This window comes from Panthera onca, chromosome C1, assembly GCF_046562875.1.
Source record: "Panthera onca isolate mPanOnc1 chromosome C1, mPanOnc1 haplotype 2, whole genome shotgun sequence".
NCBI lineage: Eukaryota > Metazoa > Chordata > Mammalia > Carnivora > Felidae > Panthera > Panthera onca.
The window spans coordinates 21292323-21307137 of NC_138346.1; the positions used below are offsets into that span (position 1 = coordinate 21292323).

Below are 14815 nucleotides of genomic sequence, written 5' to 3' on the forward strand. Positions count from 1 at the left end.
GGTGACAAGATCTAGATGTAGGAAGCAGGCTATAAACTGAAGCCCCAAGCTGCTCTCCTTATGATGGTTTCCATTTTGCTGTTTGCTCTTTGTGTGCTTAGCTCCAGCAGGGCATTAACAGGAAAGAGGTGTTTGGCAAGGCAGGATATGGTCATTCCTTGGAATGACTTGGGTTTGATACTAACTTAGTATGGTCAAAATCTAGGGGGACAATATAATCTATAATTCCTATCAGGAAGCCATTATGCCAGGACAATAACTCCCAAGTAAACTGGGATGCGTGGTCACCTTATCAAAACCATCAACACTTCCCTGGCTCCTAACCCCCTACCTTGATCACATAGAGACCTTAATTTTCATGTAATAACTAGAAAGAAAGCCTAAGTCCAATAGCAGTAGGTAATTATGAAAGTTAGCACTGGTATACTCAGGGTTCTAAAAGAAAAAGACAAAGACAGGAAAGCAGACCTATTCAAAGGTCCTGCCCATGGCCTCTATTTTGGGTTTTCCTAATACCACGGTGCTTTATTTCTTTAAAGCATTTTGTAGTTTACAGAGTACATTCACAGGCACGTTGTTCTTAATAAGCCTGGAAGGCAGGTAATAGGTTCGCACACTGACAAAGGCCACACGGCAAGCAGCAGAGGCAGAACCTGATTTCAGGATCTGTAATGGTCTAGCGTCCTTCCCCTACCCACGCTGAGACCATGGACCAAAAAGATTATCTGTTGCTTGAATCAAATCAGCTACAAAGACAGTCATTACCACTGTACATATTCAAAACAGAAATACGTATGTGTGCATTTATTTTTAAAACCACCAGGAACTAGATTAAAAAGCTGCCTATTCCCAACATGGTTTTCTAAATAATTTCCGAAGAGTCTAACTTTATATGTAAATTAATTGGCAAAGAATCCAACTCTAACATTTAAAGGTGGTTCTTAACAGGCGGGCAGTATATACTCTTGAGGGGGCATTTGGGTTGTGACTGAGGGGTGAAGGGGAGCCCCCCCACCTTTACCTCTACTTCCTCTGCAAGTCAACAAGGCTGTCTCCCTCCACCTGTGGAGATCCTTCCACCACTCTGCAGCTTGATTTCCTGGGTGTTCCAAGGGATCTGACCTTGATACAGCTGTGTTTGAGGGACAAGGGAAATCCTGGTCCCCCTACTTTCCGGCCACCTTAACTCCTCCCTCTAGAAGTCAACAAATGTTAGTGATACTGAAGATCAAAGGTGACAAGAATGATAGTCCCTGACCGCCGATTCGCATACAAGCCTATCATTCGCGGGACCGTTAGGCATCTGAGGCTTATAGCCCCGGCTGGCAGACCATGATGCGCTGCTTGCTGCTCTTCCAGGCCACAGCTGGTGGAAAACCTGGGGGTTCTACAGACCTGCAAAACTCATTTCAGGGAAATGGGATCTTGGTGTGTTCATCCAAAACATCATGCGTGCCCTCACTCAAAAGAGTATGTTCTGACCAAGGCTACACAGCATGTATTCTGTGCCCACAGGAGGTGGATTTAGTAACCGCATGACTAATTTAGTCCTTTCCCTCCCTAGCCTGTTACATTAATTTCTTTCTTTCTTCACATATTCAGACAATTTAGGTAAAAGTGAGGTTAAGCACAAATAATCCCACCATGTACAACACAGATCAGAAAGTACCAGCAGATCTAAAGGACTAACTTGATCCGAACTTCTCCTGGTTTGACAGAAGGACTATCTCCAAGAGGAACTCCCCAAACTGCCAAAGATGAGGGATTCTTATCAGGCCCGACACCTGAACTGATTCATACCGCCAGGAGGGTCTGATGAGAATAAGGTAGAATTGAGAGTACAAAGCTTCCCCTCTGGATATGACACGTCTCAGTTATGTCCAAGTCACAGACGTGCCCCGGGCTGCAACCATCCAACTAGACAGGAAGGTACAGACGGCATCCTTCACTGGGCTTGCTTCAAATGGGTTCCTGGATGTCAAGATTAACTAAGGTGTGCAGAGTACTGAGGGGATGGCCCAGAGGCCTAGAGGAAACCACTACTCTCTCACCTCAGCTGGCTGGGAGATCCGTCTTCAAGCAATGCACAGAGGGTCTCTAATTCCCCGCTTGGCACTGAAAAATTCTTTTGCAGATAATTCACAGTGAGTGGCAAGCCACGGGAGGGGCGAGTCATTTATGCCTTCAATACCACCTTTGCAGAATGAAATGAAAACACTGACCGTTTACGGAGTGCTGAGGGTATGGGGAGACTGGGCGTCACAAGGTTTGTGACACCAAGGGAGGAGGAGTTAGAACTCAGGAAAGGAATGAGGTCTGGAAAAGTAAGGGTTTTGCTCTTTTCTCGTTTAGGGAAAGGAAACGTCACCCAGAGAGAGAGGAAAGGAGACTCTGGAAAAGAATGGGAAATTAAGGAAGTGTTTGAACACTTTGTCTCTGTGAGACCTGTAGGTGGGCAGTAATAAAACGATAAAATCCTAATTACAGGGGGTGAATTTCCCCGTTGTTTTGTTTCAGGGTTGGCGGATCTGTCAGAGGCTGGACCAGAAGAGCATTTCTTCATGAGATCACCACCGTAGCTTCGTGAGCAGGGAAGCTGTGCCCCCCTCCCACCCTACTCAAGGAAAACCACCTACACATACAGCTGACGTAATGTGGGGATGAAAGGCTTAAATAAAAACACAAAGAGTCAGCTCTTAGCCACGAGTTCCCAAACCCACCTTTTTTGGCGGTAAGGAACTACCGCCACTCTATGACCAGCATAAGCTGTTGGGGGGTCGGACAGTGGGCTGTACCTCCAGGACAGGACTCAGAAGGTCACCAATGACACGAGGTGAAGCTCCACGAGGCCTGTGATTCTTACCAGTATACCAGGTCAGGAAGAAATCGGTTTTCCAAAAACTTCAAAGCACATGCATAAATATACCGAGATCATAAAGACCACAAAAGAAATAATACACTGATCAGAAAGCAACGATTCTTTATAAACATGTATAGGCTCTAAATGACCCCTTATAGTTGTATCTACTCATTCCAGAGAATTAGGAGATTCTCTTCCGCAGAACCTACAGAGACCATCCCCAGAGCTTCCAGTTCCCTTGAATGGCCTCCTCTGGACAGAACTCCCAGCGTGAGAGCGGTGACAATTCTCGCAGATTCCCCACACGGCCACGACCTATATCAAGTCCAGCTGTGAATGAGAAGAACACTTTTAGAAAGGAGCCAGGCCAACCACGGACCGCTGCTTCCCTGGTGAGAAGGAGTTTAACGACAATGGCTCTCTTCACTGGTGGCATACATGTACTAACTCAGTGCTGTTTCAGGAGTTAAAAACCCAGTAAGTGGTCACAACACTGAAGACTTCTCCACAAACAGACTGAAAGTTTGTACTGGAATTAGCTGTCGTGTGAGGCTAAAAGGTGGGAAGTTTCCCCACATGAAGGATGGATACAAAGGCAAGACTTACACAGCCTCCCAGGCAACCAGACAAGGTGTGAGGAGGTCCAGAAATCCCCCAAATGCCTCTCAGCTGATTTTGTTTACATTAAGTTAATTGACAATATTCAAGAATTAGGCTTTTAAAAGGCTGTTTTTATTTGTCAACCCACACAAATTGCATGATGTATTGCTTATTTTGGTTGAGAGCAATTTCAGTAAATTATGACATTTTGCTACTAAAGGAATGGCCTCACCAGCTCTTTTTCAGTCCTTCACGAGAAAGGATTAAACTGAATGAACAATATAAGTGAAACCAGAGAGCACAGGAATTTCCTTATGAAATTACCTGTCTGATTAAATTTATAACGGCAATAAATAATAGTGTAGGGAGCTTCTGGTGTGTCAGCAATTAAAACTCAAATTAAGAAACAGGCCTATGATAGGTAGCACTGTGGCTGTATTTACATTCAGACCAGTCCATCTGGAGAACACCTGGAAGAGATGAAAAGCACTTACTAAATCATCCACGTCACCACCTTCTGCAAATATGGCTGCTGCGTCTTCATTTGGATTTTCTCTAGGGGCCAGAAACTGTGAATACAAAGCCAGGCATGACACCAAAATGACATTTTTGCCTCTTTGGATGGAGGGGACAGTCTGCTGGCGGTGTCACAGGCAGACCTAAGAAGGCTTGCTTAGCAAAGTCTCACTGCAGTGGCCTCAAAGCAGCATCATCTTGATGCATACTCCTTCATTTGGCCCTGGACAAGAGCACCAATTTTTAAGTTGAATAGCTCATGTTAATTAGTCACCAAGAGAAAGTTCTTGTGAAGAGGGAGAAAACGACATGGTTTGCCAAGGCAGTGACCCCACCGGAGGGCCCCGTGTCAGGCATTGCGGACATTTCCATTTCTGCTTCCCCAGGGGACTTTTGTGCTCATTAGAGGTAAGAAAAGAACCAAACCTGGGGCTCCTCGGGCCAGTTGGTTAAGTGTCCAACTCTTGATTTCAGCTCAGGTCATGATCCCAGGGTCATGGGATCAAGCTATGAGCTGAGCTTGGAGCCTGCTTAAGATTCTCTCTGTCCCTCTCTCTCTCTCTCTCACTCTCTCTCTCTGCCCCTCTCCCCTGTTCGTGCTGTCCCTCTGTCTCTCTCTAAAATAAGGAAAAGAACTAAACTCCTGGAACGATTACGTTTTGGTCTCTTTTGAAAGGAGCATAAGAATCCAGTGTGTGAACTCAACAGTTAGAATCTCATTCCTCAACTCTATGGAGGACAAAAGGAAGGACTTCCTGTAAATGATGTGAAACACAAAAATGGGTGAGCTTGAGAGGCTGTGCAATTCCTTTCCTGGAAATCCTTCAATTGGTTAGAAAACGTCTGAAAAACAAAGGTGGAGGAGAAAACTTCTAATGCATGCTTCTGTTCAGCATTAGTATTCTAGACCTGGAGCTTCTGAAAGGCAGATGCACAGAAAAGCAAGTGCCCTGAATCGAAGTCTGCAAGGATCTAGGGATGAAATTCAGATTTTAAAAAAGTGCTGGGTGCCCTTGAAAATCATCTGAACACTCCTGCTCTCTCCCCATCCCTCTAGGAGAGAGCAGTGGGGTCTCCTCTCTTCCAGGCAGGCAGTAACTGGGTCTGAGAGCTGGGGTTTGTCATCCACTTATCTAACCCCAGAGGGTGCTCCATCTCCTGGTACCCTAAGTCCCTGAAATGGCCGCAGAGCCAAACCCAGAGGAGCGTTTTTAAAGGTGGGGCCTCCCTCTCCCGCCTGCACTCCTCAGGGCCAGTGTGCATGGAGCACAAGGCCAAAGTCACCCTGAATTATTAGGCTATGTGCGGCAAGTGTCAGGAAGCCAGTGCTGCACGTCCTGCCATCCCTCGAGTGCAGAAACTCACACACACGGGTCATAACACAGCATCGGTGGACACTGTATCTGCAGAACTGGCGCCATGGCCATGACAGTTTGCTTTTGACTCAGCCTCTGTCCTGGACTTTTTTTCCTCAGTCAAAACCACTCACCACTCATTAACTTCAGTTTTGACTGAGAGACTCAGGAATTTATTCCTTCTCAGGATACTCGTGGATCCTTCCATGGCCCTTTGTTGACCTGAAACTGGACCATGTTCAGTGCTGGGCATCAATGGTATAAGAGATGGGAAATGCTAGCAAAGGGGGATACAGTCTGAAGTAGAACTATAATGCAGCTTCTGTACCATTAATTCTTTTTTATTTATTCTAGTTGATTATTAAGATACCTGAGGGCCAAGTACAGATAAATGACCACCACACGTGTATCTGCATATGGTGTATGTCTAAAGATTAAACTCTGCTCTATCCTAGATTCTAAGAGGTCTAGGATATCCTAGATACCTTAGATTATGATTCTAATTACCATCATTAAAAATGGTTTTTACTTTGTTCCTTGCCTCTCCTATGCATTACCACTTAGCTGCATGATAGTTCTTACATTAGGAATGCATGGCTAAAAGACTTGCCCAGTTTGGGTGAAGAGGGTTAAGAGCAGAGCTGTGTTTTTCCAGAAACCTCTGGGGGGGCCACACATCAGCAGCACCTGCCAGACACAGACACGCTCCCAGGGCCCAGCAGTTCCACAGTCCACCATACCCTTCATCACCCTGAGGGACCGGATATGCGGTAGGTATTTGCCAGTCTAGAAAACCCCTAACATTTTCTGGCACATAGCCTCTAAGAGCTCCAAACTCCATCCCTCCTCACCTGCACACCCCCTTTTCACGGTGCAATTACCAGATAGATGAAGGCAGGGCTGTCTGCACAGTACGACTGCAGTACATACAATTAAACACAAACGGCCCATCGCTGAGACCAGGCCGACCTCCTAGGAAGAGAGGAGAACCAGCAAGCAAACTCTCATTTCCATCACGTGCTAAGCACCTGCAAGTGATTCTCCTGACAGATCTGCTTCATACTTCTGCGCAAGCGAATGATGGCTAAAAGCCGGGCTGCCATCCATTATCTCCCCAGAGCCCCAGGCAAGGCTGATCCCTTACACATATCACTCCTCTTCATCAGAGTTTTTAACTGCAAGTAATTTGCAGGCTGTGCAGTGTGACGGGAAGCTGGAGATATAGCAGAGAACTCGATGACTGGCCTGCTTTCTCAATAAAAGCAACAGATTCTCTGAACGCAGCAGGAAGGGGCAGGAGCCAACTCTCATCTTCTCGCGTGTTCTTTCCCTCTGCAATGCTGCCAGGTTGAGAATAAATAGAAAGGATACTTGTGTGACACACTCCTCCTTCCTCAAACCACCAGGATTCACTTGGGGTTACCAAGAAAGAGTGTCCTTACTTGAAGAGCTTTGTGAAATGGACAAACTGTTGCTTTGCAAGCACACCGAAATACAATCCTGGCCACAGCAGGGAAATGGAGTCAGTAACGTCTGTATGGAAACAACCAGTCTAACCCCTCCATAAGACTAACAACTAATCATCAGCTTGTGCTCAGACCCTGACCAGTCCTGAATTAAACTCACAGGGCTTCCAGCGGGCTGACTCCAATACTATCCAGTCCACCCATAATCCAGATGTATAAAAGCATCAGGAAGAACAAGTCTGTTTGCATGTATTTTGCCTAAAAGGACATACATGTGAGTTTATACCCTGTGTATCTTACATCGTGCTACAAAGGCCATATTGCACAGCAGAGAAATCTGGCAACCCTCTGTGGGAGAACATAACCGTAACCCTAGCTAACCTCAGCCTCATGGGCAAGCCGCTTGACCTTTCTATAATTCATTTCCCCCCAAAACCAAAAGGGAATACTAGTGCTCGCTCTATCTCATGGGTTGTGGTGGGCCTCAGATGGAAAAAAGTATGCAAACCTACCTCGTCATATGTCGCTTTTATGTTCAACTCCTAGGAGTGTACCTGATATATGTCCACCAAATGACGTGTATGTACAAGAGCCATAGCATTTTTATTCATAAGTGCCAAAGTCTGGAAACAATCAAATGCCCACCATGAGGGGAATGGATAAATAAATGATGGTATAACCGTAAAAGGGAGCATAGCTATAACAAAGGATGAATCACTCTAACATCATGGATGAATCATAAAGGTTAAGGACAGGCAAAGCTATGCTCAAGGGACAGGTGTCAGAATAGTGGTTACCCCGGGGACCAGGGGTTTCTGAATGCGAAGGGTACAAAGAGGCTTCGGGGGTAATGTAAATGTTCTATATTTTGATCTGAGTGGTGGGTACCCATATATGTGAATATGTAAGAATTCATCAGGTTGCATATTTAAGCTTTGTGCACTTACTATATGTATGTTCCACTTCAATAAAAATTTTAAAACTTTATACTAAAAGTATCAAGCTCTAAACAAATATAAGATAAAACTGTAGTATTTTCCTTACTGCTTTTCTTTGAATTAGCATACGAAACAACTACACCAGAGACTTAAGGCAGAAAAGAAAAGTGGAAAAGAGCAAAGGAAAAATTGTCATGGGGCCAACAGGGGACAGCAGTTAAAGAAAACTGTTCTCAAGAAATGATTCACATATTTTATCTTATAATCCTTCACAAGTTTGGAGATCTCTCACAAACTCACACAGAAAACTGGGTGTACTCTTGCAAGGGGGGACACGAGCATCTTTCCTGTACGTAGATGTGGCTGGAGGCATGGAGCGGTGGCGCCATGGTGTGGTGGGAAGATGACCATAATGGTTTCCGGGCCTCTAGATTCTACTCAGTTCTGCTAGCCATGAACTTGCTAGGAGACACTAAGCAAGTCAATGTCACCTCTCTAGATGGAGTTTGTAAAATGACCAGATTGCTAAACTCCTATCATCTATGATGCTAAAGTGGAAAATCAGTAAATGTCAACAACAAAAGAGAAGGCTAGATTAGGCGGCTACAAGGAAAACAAGTACTAAAAAGATGATTATCCCCCCACAGAGTTCCCATCAAATGATTATTTAGACATAGCTCTCAGCCCCCTGGTATCCGTGAAAAATAATACAGCAAAGCCATGGGGAGAAATCCTCTTTCCCATCCGTGCTCCTAGTATGGAGTAAAAAGAATGAAGGACTGGGGGCCAGTCCTAGAACTAGACTCTTGGCCAGGGACCTACGAAGAGATCTCAGCCATGTTATTTTACTTCTTGGGGCCCTATGTTTCTTCATCTATGAAATAAGGAGGTTAGACTGGATCAGTATTTTTCAGGTTCTGTTCCTTGAGGTCCTGCGTGTTCTTCTGAGTCCCCCGTGCATGGGTAATCCCAAACTGCCACACTCATTGTCCACCAACTGAGAGGCACCACCCTTCTCTGTTTTATGTATCAGGTTTCCCTGTAAGTGTTACGTTTCAAAAATAAAAACTCCATTAGAAGATCATTAGAATTCTTTCCAGCTGAATGAAATTATACACAACGTAAGCCAACTTCCTCTGCCTTAGTTAAGGATCTGGCTTGTTTTAATTCTTCTAACCCAGGGCTTCCCGACATCATTATTCAACATTTTGGGCCAGAGAATTCTTTTTTTTTTTAAATTTTTTATTTGAGAGAGAGAGAGAGAGAGAGAGAGAGAGAGCGAGAGCGAGCACAGGGGAGAAGGGCAGAGGGAGAGAAGGAGAATCCTAAGCGGCCTCCACACTCAGTATGGAGCCTGATGCAGGCAGGGCTTAATCCCATGACCTTGGGATCACGACTTGAACTGAAATCAAGACTCGGCTGCTCAACCGACTGAGCCACCCAGGAGCCCTCAGATAATTATTTTATGTTAGAGGGCTGTCCTGTGAACCACAGGATGTTTCCCAGCATCCCTGGCCTCTGCTCACTAGGAGTCAGTAGCACCCATACCCACCATTGTAACCACCAAAATGACTCTAGACAATACCAAATGTCTCCTGGGGAGCAAAATCATTCCTGGTTGAGAACCACTGTTCTAACTCTAACATAGGTTAGCAAGAAGAAACTTATTTAAAAAAAAAAAAAAAAAAAAAAAAAAAAAGGAAGTCTTTGATAAAGAAGACAAACTTCAAATGAAGAGTCAGCCTATCCTAACCTTCCACAAGTCCAAGTGTGTTACTACTGGTGGTCCCAGGGCAAACAACCTCCCAATGCTCCTGGAACGTGCCGGGCGTAAGCTGCACGCCACTCCCCACAGAGCCACGCCTTGAGGGGTGGACATGAGAGCTATCTGAAGGCTCTACCAAACATCAAATGAGACTGTATGTCTGACAGTAACAAAAGGAAACAGAAAAAGTTAAGTGAAAGAACTGGCAAATTATAGTGACAATAAAAGCAAATGTTGGGGGGAAAGAGGCATCATGTTTATAGTCTAGGCTTCAAAATGAAATGAGAGCTATGAGTGAATTTAAAAGAGAGTGACTATCTAAACTTACATGGAAGAACTTTCTATTTCTGGAGCAGGACTGACTTACCTAGATTGCTCAAAGAGTCTTAAAATCTACACTTTTCGAGAATATACCAGAGGGAAATGGCTCTCCTTAAGACATGCAAGTGTAAAGTTAGGATTTAATTTTCATTTCAAACAGACATCCCATGCAAATCATCAACATTTAATAATAATTTGACAGCTTTCTAACTTTAAGTGACTTATGGAAGTAACTTGGCAGACTTGAAATGGACTGTGAGGACTGCCCTTCAACCTCTTACAGTCCAGTTTCCTTAACTGATTATTTGGGAAGTGTCCCAACTTAATACTCCCTCTGTAGGCAACATAAATCCTGCAGTGCATAGTCAGAAGAGGCTCCCCCTCCCTGCCCTGCTGCAGTAGGTCTTGGAAACCACAAAAAGCCAGTTTCCCTGAGCCAGGCCCTTCCTCAGTGATTCTCCCCAGTGTCCTCTGTATGTGCATTCTCTCTCCCACATGTCTCTCCCACAGTCAACAAGTGCCATTTAACAACATCTTTAACACAGGAGCACCTGGGGGGCTCGGTCAGTTAGACGGCTGGCTCTTGGTTTCTGCTCAGGTCATGATCTCACCGGTTCGTGAGTTCGAGCCCTACATCCGGCTCCGCACTGGCTGTGCAGAGCCTGCTTGGGATTCTCTCTCTCTTCTCAAAAAATAAATAAAAAAACGTAAAAAAAATTTTTTTTTAATACAAGGATTAAGTTTTCCCCCTGATAAACAAAATGAATGTTTTGGGAACAAAAAGATGGGAAGTTTTCAGAGTTGTCTTAACTCACAACCAACTGTAATCAGCTCTGCTGACACTGGAACCATGTTAAGGATAGACAGAGCCCCACACCTAGTCATTAACTGAAATTCCTCTCTGCACCTTAATGATCAGACATTGAGATTCCCCAAGGTTAGGCTCTGTGCCTTTAAGTTCCAAAGAAGATACTGCATTTGCAGCACAGAACAAGCCTCAGACAACTTGCAAGAAGCACACCATTCCTTCTTAGACTTCTTTCCTCCCTACTATTCTGGACTCACTTAGCCATGACACCTTTGCTTAAGATGCACTGCGGGGAGGGAAACACTCCCTTTTCAGATCTGTGCTTCTCTGCTTTCTTCACTAACAGTAATACGTACTCAACTCTCACCTGGATGACAGATTTTTTTTTTTTTTTAATGCAATGATTTGTCTTGATTTAATTTACTTGTTTAGCAAAAGCTGATTGATAAGCCTTCATGCTAAGTGATGGCTAACTTTTTGTGTCAACTGGCTAGGCCACGGTGCCCAGCTACGGTGTGCAAAACACTAGTCTAGATGTTGCTGTGAAGGTGATTAACATTTACAATCAGCTGCCTTGAAATAAAGATTACCCTTGGTAATACTGGGAGGCCTCATCCAATCAATTGAAGGAATTCTGCCTCAAGAGTGTAACACAGAAATCCTGCCTGAATTTCTAGCCTGCTGGCCTGCCTGACAAATTTCAGATTGGCCAGTCCCCACAATTTCATGAGCCAATTCTTCAAAATAAATCTTTCCCCAATCCCCCCCACTCCCCCCCCCCCACACCCATATATCCCATATATATATTCTATTGGTTTGGTCTCTCTGGAGAGCACTGAATGATACACTCTAGTTCAAGGGGGAAATATCATGCCAGTGTATAAAGTAACAAACAGAAATAAAACCAAGCAGTTAGATGACATACTCTTGAGTACGGACATAGTCACAGTATTGACTGTGGTGGAAGAGGGTACAGACCCTGTGGAGCCCCTTTAGAGACAAAAATCAGCATCTTAGGGTATGCTTCTAAAATTTCAGGATCTTACTTCCTGAAAGCAGGGACCGGATATGTTCTTTAACAAAATGTTTTTGCCAGGCAAAGTGCTTAATACAGTTTCTAACAGATTCTAACTTCTTTCCCCCCCAAAAATACTATGGTTTCTGCCAAATGCCTTTACTGAGTTGAAAATTTAAGGCATTTTTAAAATTTGGCCTGAATTTAGCCATAAGATGAAAACTTCCAGCCTTGTTCCTGCCTTTCTCTTAACAGATTCCTGTCTGCTAGCCCAGATCAAGCTCTCCCTTAGCGTGTGTTGTTAGTTTTTTGAATCTCTACTATCTTCCTCTGCAACCCTGTAACTGATGGTTTAAGGGCAGGGTGCTGTCTTATCTAGCACAGTGCCCAGCAGATGGCAGGGGCCAGGCACAGTAACTGACAGCTGCTGGGTGTTGTGCCAGCAGGGCTGGATCAGTCAGGTACTGCAACTGAAGTTAATGTTATGAAACACATACTTGTGAGAAACCCTATTTAATTTTATTAAAATATATTAAAATTTCATGGGGCACCTGGGTGGCTCAGTCAGTTAAGTATCTGACTTTTGATTTTGGCTCAGGTCATGATCCCAGGGCCGTGGGATCCACGCTCAGCATGGAGCCTGCTTAAAATTCATTCTCTCTCTCTCTCTCTCTCTCTCTCCCTCTCTCTCTCTCTCTCTCTCTCTCCCTCTCTCTCTCTCTCTCTCTCCCCCTTCCTCCCTCCTTCCCTCCCTCTGTCCCTCTCCCCGACTCGTGCTCTCTCCCACACTCAAATAAAAAAATTAAAAAAGAAAAAAAACCTTAAAAAAAAATTTCACCACAGATCTGAGGTATAATGAAAGATTACCAAACTCAACAGTCAATATATCTGATTCATGGCTGAATCAGATACAAACAGGGAGACCCTGGTCTATTTGTGTCAATACATGGGGTCTTTTATTAAAAAACACCTTTGGAATACTTTGTCTTACTCTGGAATACTAGGGTTTCTCTACTGTCTATGTACTACAATCACCTGAGGGGCTTTAAGACCTCAAACCCTGCCCAGGACCTCAATTTCAGACTAACAGAATCTTTGGGGGTGGGGCGTGGTCATTAGTTTTTGGGTTTTTTTTAAATATTTTTAAGTTTTTAATTTTTTTTGAGAGAGTGTGTGTGAGCAGTAGAGGGGGAGAGAAAGAATCTTTTTTTTTTAGTATTTATATTTGAAAGAAAGAGACAGAGACAGAGACAGAGAGAGAGAGAGAGAGAGAGAGAACACATGTGGGGGAGGGGCAGAGAGAGGACAGAGGATCCGAAGCAGGCTCTGTGCTGACAGCAGCAAGCCCAATATGGGGCTCAAACTCACGAACCATGAGATCATGACCTGAGCCAAAGTCAGATGCTCAACTGACTGAGCGACCCGGGTGCCCCAAGAGAGAGAATCTTAAGCAGCCTCCAAGCTTAGCACAGAGCCCCACAAGGGGCTCAATTTCATGACCCTGAGGTTATAACCTGAGCCAAAATCAAGAGTCAGACATTCAACCAACTACGCCACCCAGGTGCCCCCTTCAAATTTCTTAAGTAACGGTCCCCTTGGTGACTAATGTGTGGCCATGGTGGGAATCACTGGATGGCCTGGATTTCAGAGCCTTTACCAACGCCCAGAATAAGCTTGGTATGCACTAGGGACTTTAGGAGCTCTAGAGTCAATAAAGCGGCAGTTCCAAGTGAATTCTAGAAGCATCACTGCAGTCTATGGAAAACTGAACGAGTTTACAGTATCAGCCACAAAGATGGGGCAGTTGGAGGAATCTGCCGATTGGTTGTATAAAGAATGGGGACCCTAATTTAGTTACCCTTAAAATTTAAAATCTTCAAGGAAGAATGCACATCCAGAAAATATGCATTACAATAATTCATCTACAGACAGGGTATTATTCCTCAATACCTTTTTGGCTTCTTCAGCTGTGATGGAACTTCCGGGGGCTTCATCTTTGGTGATCAGAGTAATTCCATCTAAAAAGTAATTCACAGAGTGAAATCCAAGTGCAAAGAATCAATCCCAATCATACCTTCCTTTCTACCGTGCCGCTCCCATCTTTGCATGGGAGATTTTTAAAACTATACAGGGTGCACTTCTCTGTAGGAAATGCAAAACTGTTGTTCCTTGCATCCTATCCTTTCTCCTACTTTGCTTGTGGATGCCGCCTGCCTTATGATGCCTTCCTTGATTAAATCTCTCCTTGAGAATTTTCACATCGCTTTGTTTACACCTTTGAAATGGCTCCCATCACATCTTACCTTGTGTAACTATTTGTACATATTTTCTCTCTCCTAACGGACCACACTTTTCTCCAGGACAGGGACAGGGTTTTATTCACCTTTATATTCCCCTCAATGTTGTGCATGGTGTAAGTTCAGTAAATAAATAACCTAATAACTATACTTTGGCCCAAATCCATTAGGTATCCAATATGAGAATCTGCAGACATTTTGACTTCTAGTAATGTTACTGGCTACTGACGGAACGGCAAGAGGCCCAAGGTCGGGAGGAAACATGTTCTCACAATGGTCATGTCTGCCACTTAGCACGTACGTCAATTTTAGCTCAGTGAGAGCAAATCAAGAATAGAAAATCTACCCTTCGGTTCTCTCTTCTTCGTAAGATTTTATCCTGCCTCAAAGAGTTGATGCTTGACACACCTTCAGAAAAGCACATACATGGGGCGCCTGGGTGGCTCAGTCAGTTAAGTGTCTGACTTCAGCTCAGGTCCTGATCTCATGGCTCGTGAGTTCAAGCCCCACATTGGGCTCTGTGCAGACAGCTCAGAGCCTAGAGCCTGGAGCCTGGAGCCTGGAGCCAGACTTGGATTCTGTGTCTCCCTCTCTCTGTCCCTCCCCACTCGTGCTCTGACTCAATCTCTCTCTCTCTCAAAAATAAATAAACATTAAAAAATTGTTTTTAAATAAAAAAGAAAGAAAAGCCCATTTAACATCCATTTGTACCTAGGAATGGCACAGGTCATGTGTATTCTCTCAACAGGAGATAAGCTCTCAGTAAATATGTACCCTGTGTATGTCCTGTAAGTTTCTGTTCAGTAAACAATATGCTGGAGGCAATCAATAAATACCAAAAACAATCTCTTTCATCTAGCAGGTCAGCAGCAGA

General features: G+C 44.3%; 1 protein-coding gene across 2 annotated transcripts in view; it reads right to left on the reverse strand.

Annotated features, from left to right (window-relative positions):
* Positions 1-2963: 2963 nt before the first annotated feature.
* The window catches only part of XRCC5 (X-ray repair cross complementing 5), an 89791-nt gene continuing 77939 nt past the window's right edge, over positions 2964-14815 (reverse strand). Inside the window, exons 19-21 of one of the 2 annotated variants that reach the window (XM_060623497.3) lie at positions 13595-13662; positions 3955-4029; positions 2964-3190 (exon numbers count right to left, since the gene is read on the reverse strand). In XM_060623497.3, coding sequence (XP_060479480.3) covers positions 3176-3190; positions 3955-4029; positions 13595-13662 — 158 coding nt within the window. In that variant the 3' untranslated portion in view covers positions 2964-3175. Of the gene's footprint in view, positions 3191-3954; positions 4030-13594; positions 13663-14815 lie in introns of those variants that run through there. The other variant, XR_013557187.2, reaches the window with a different exon arrangement.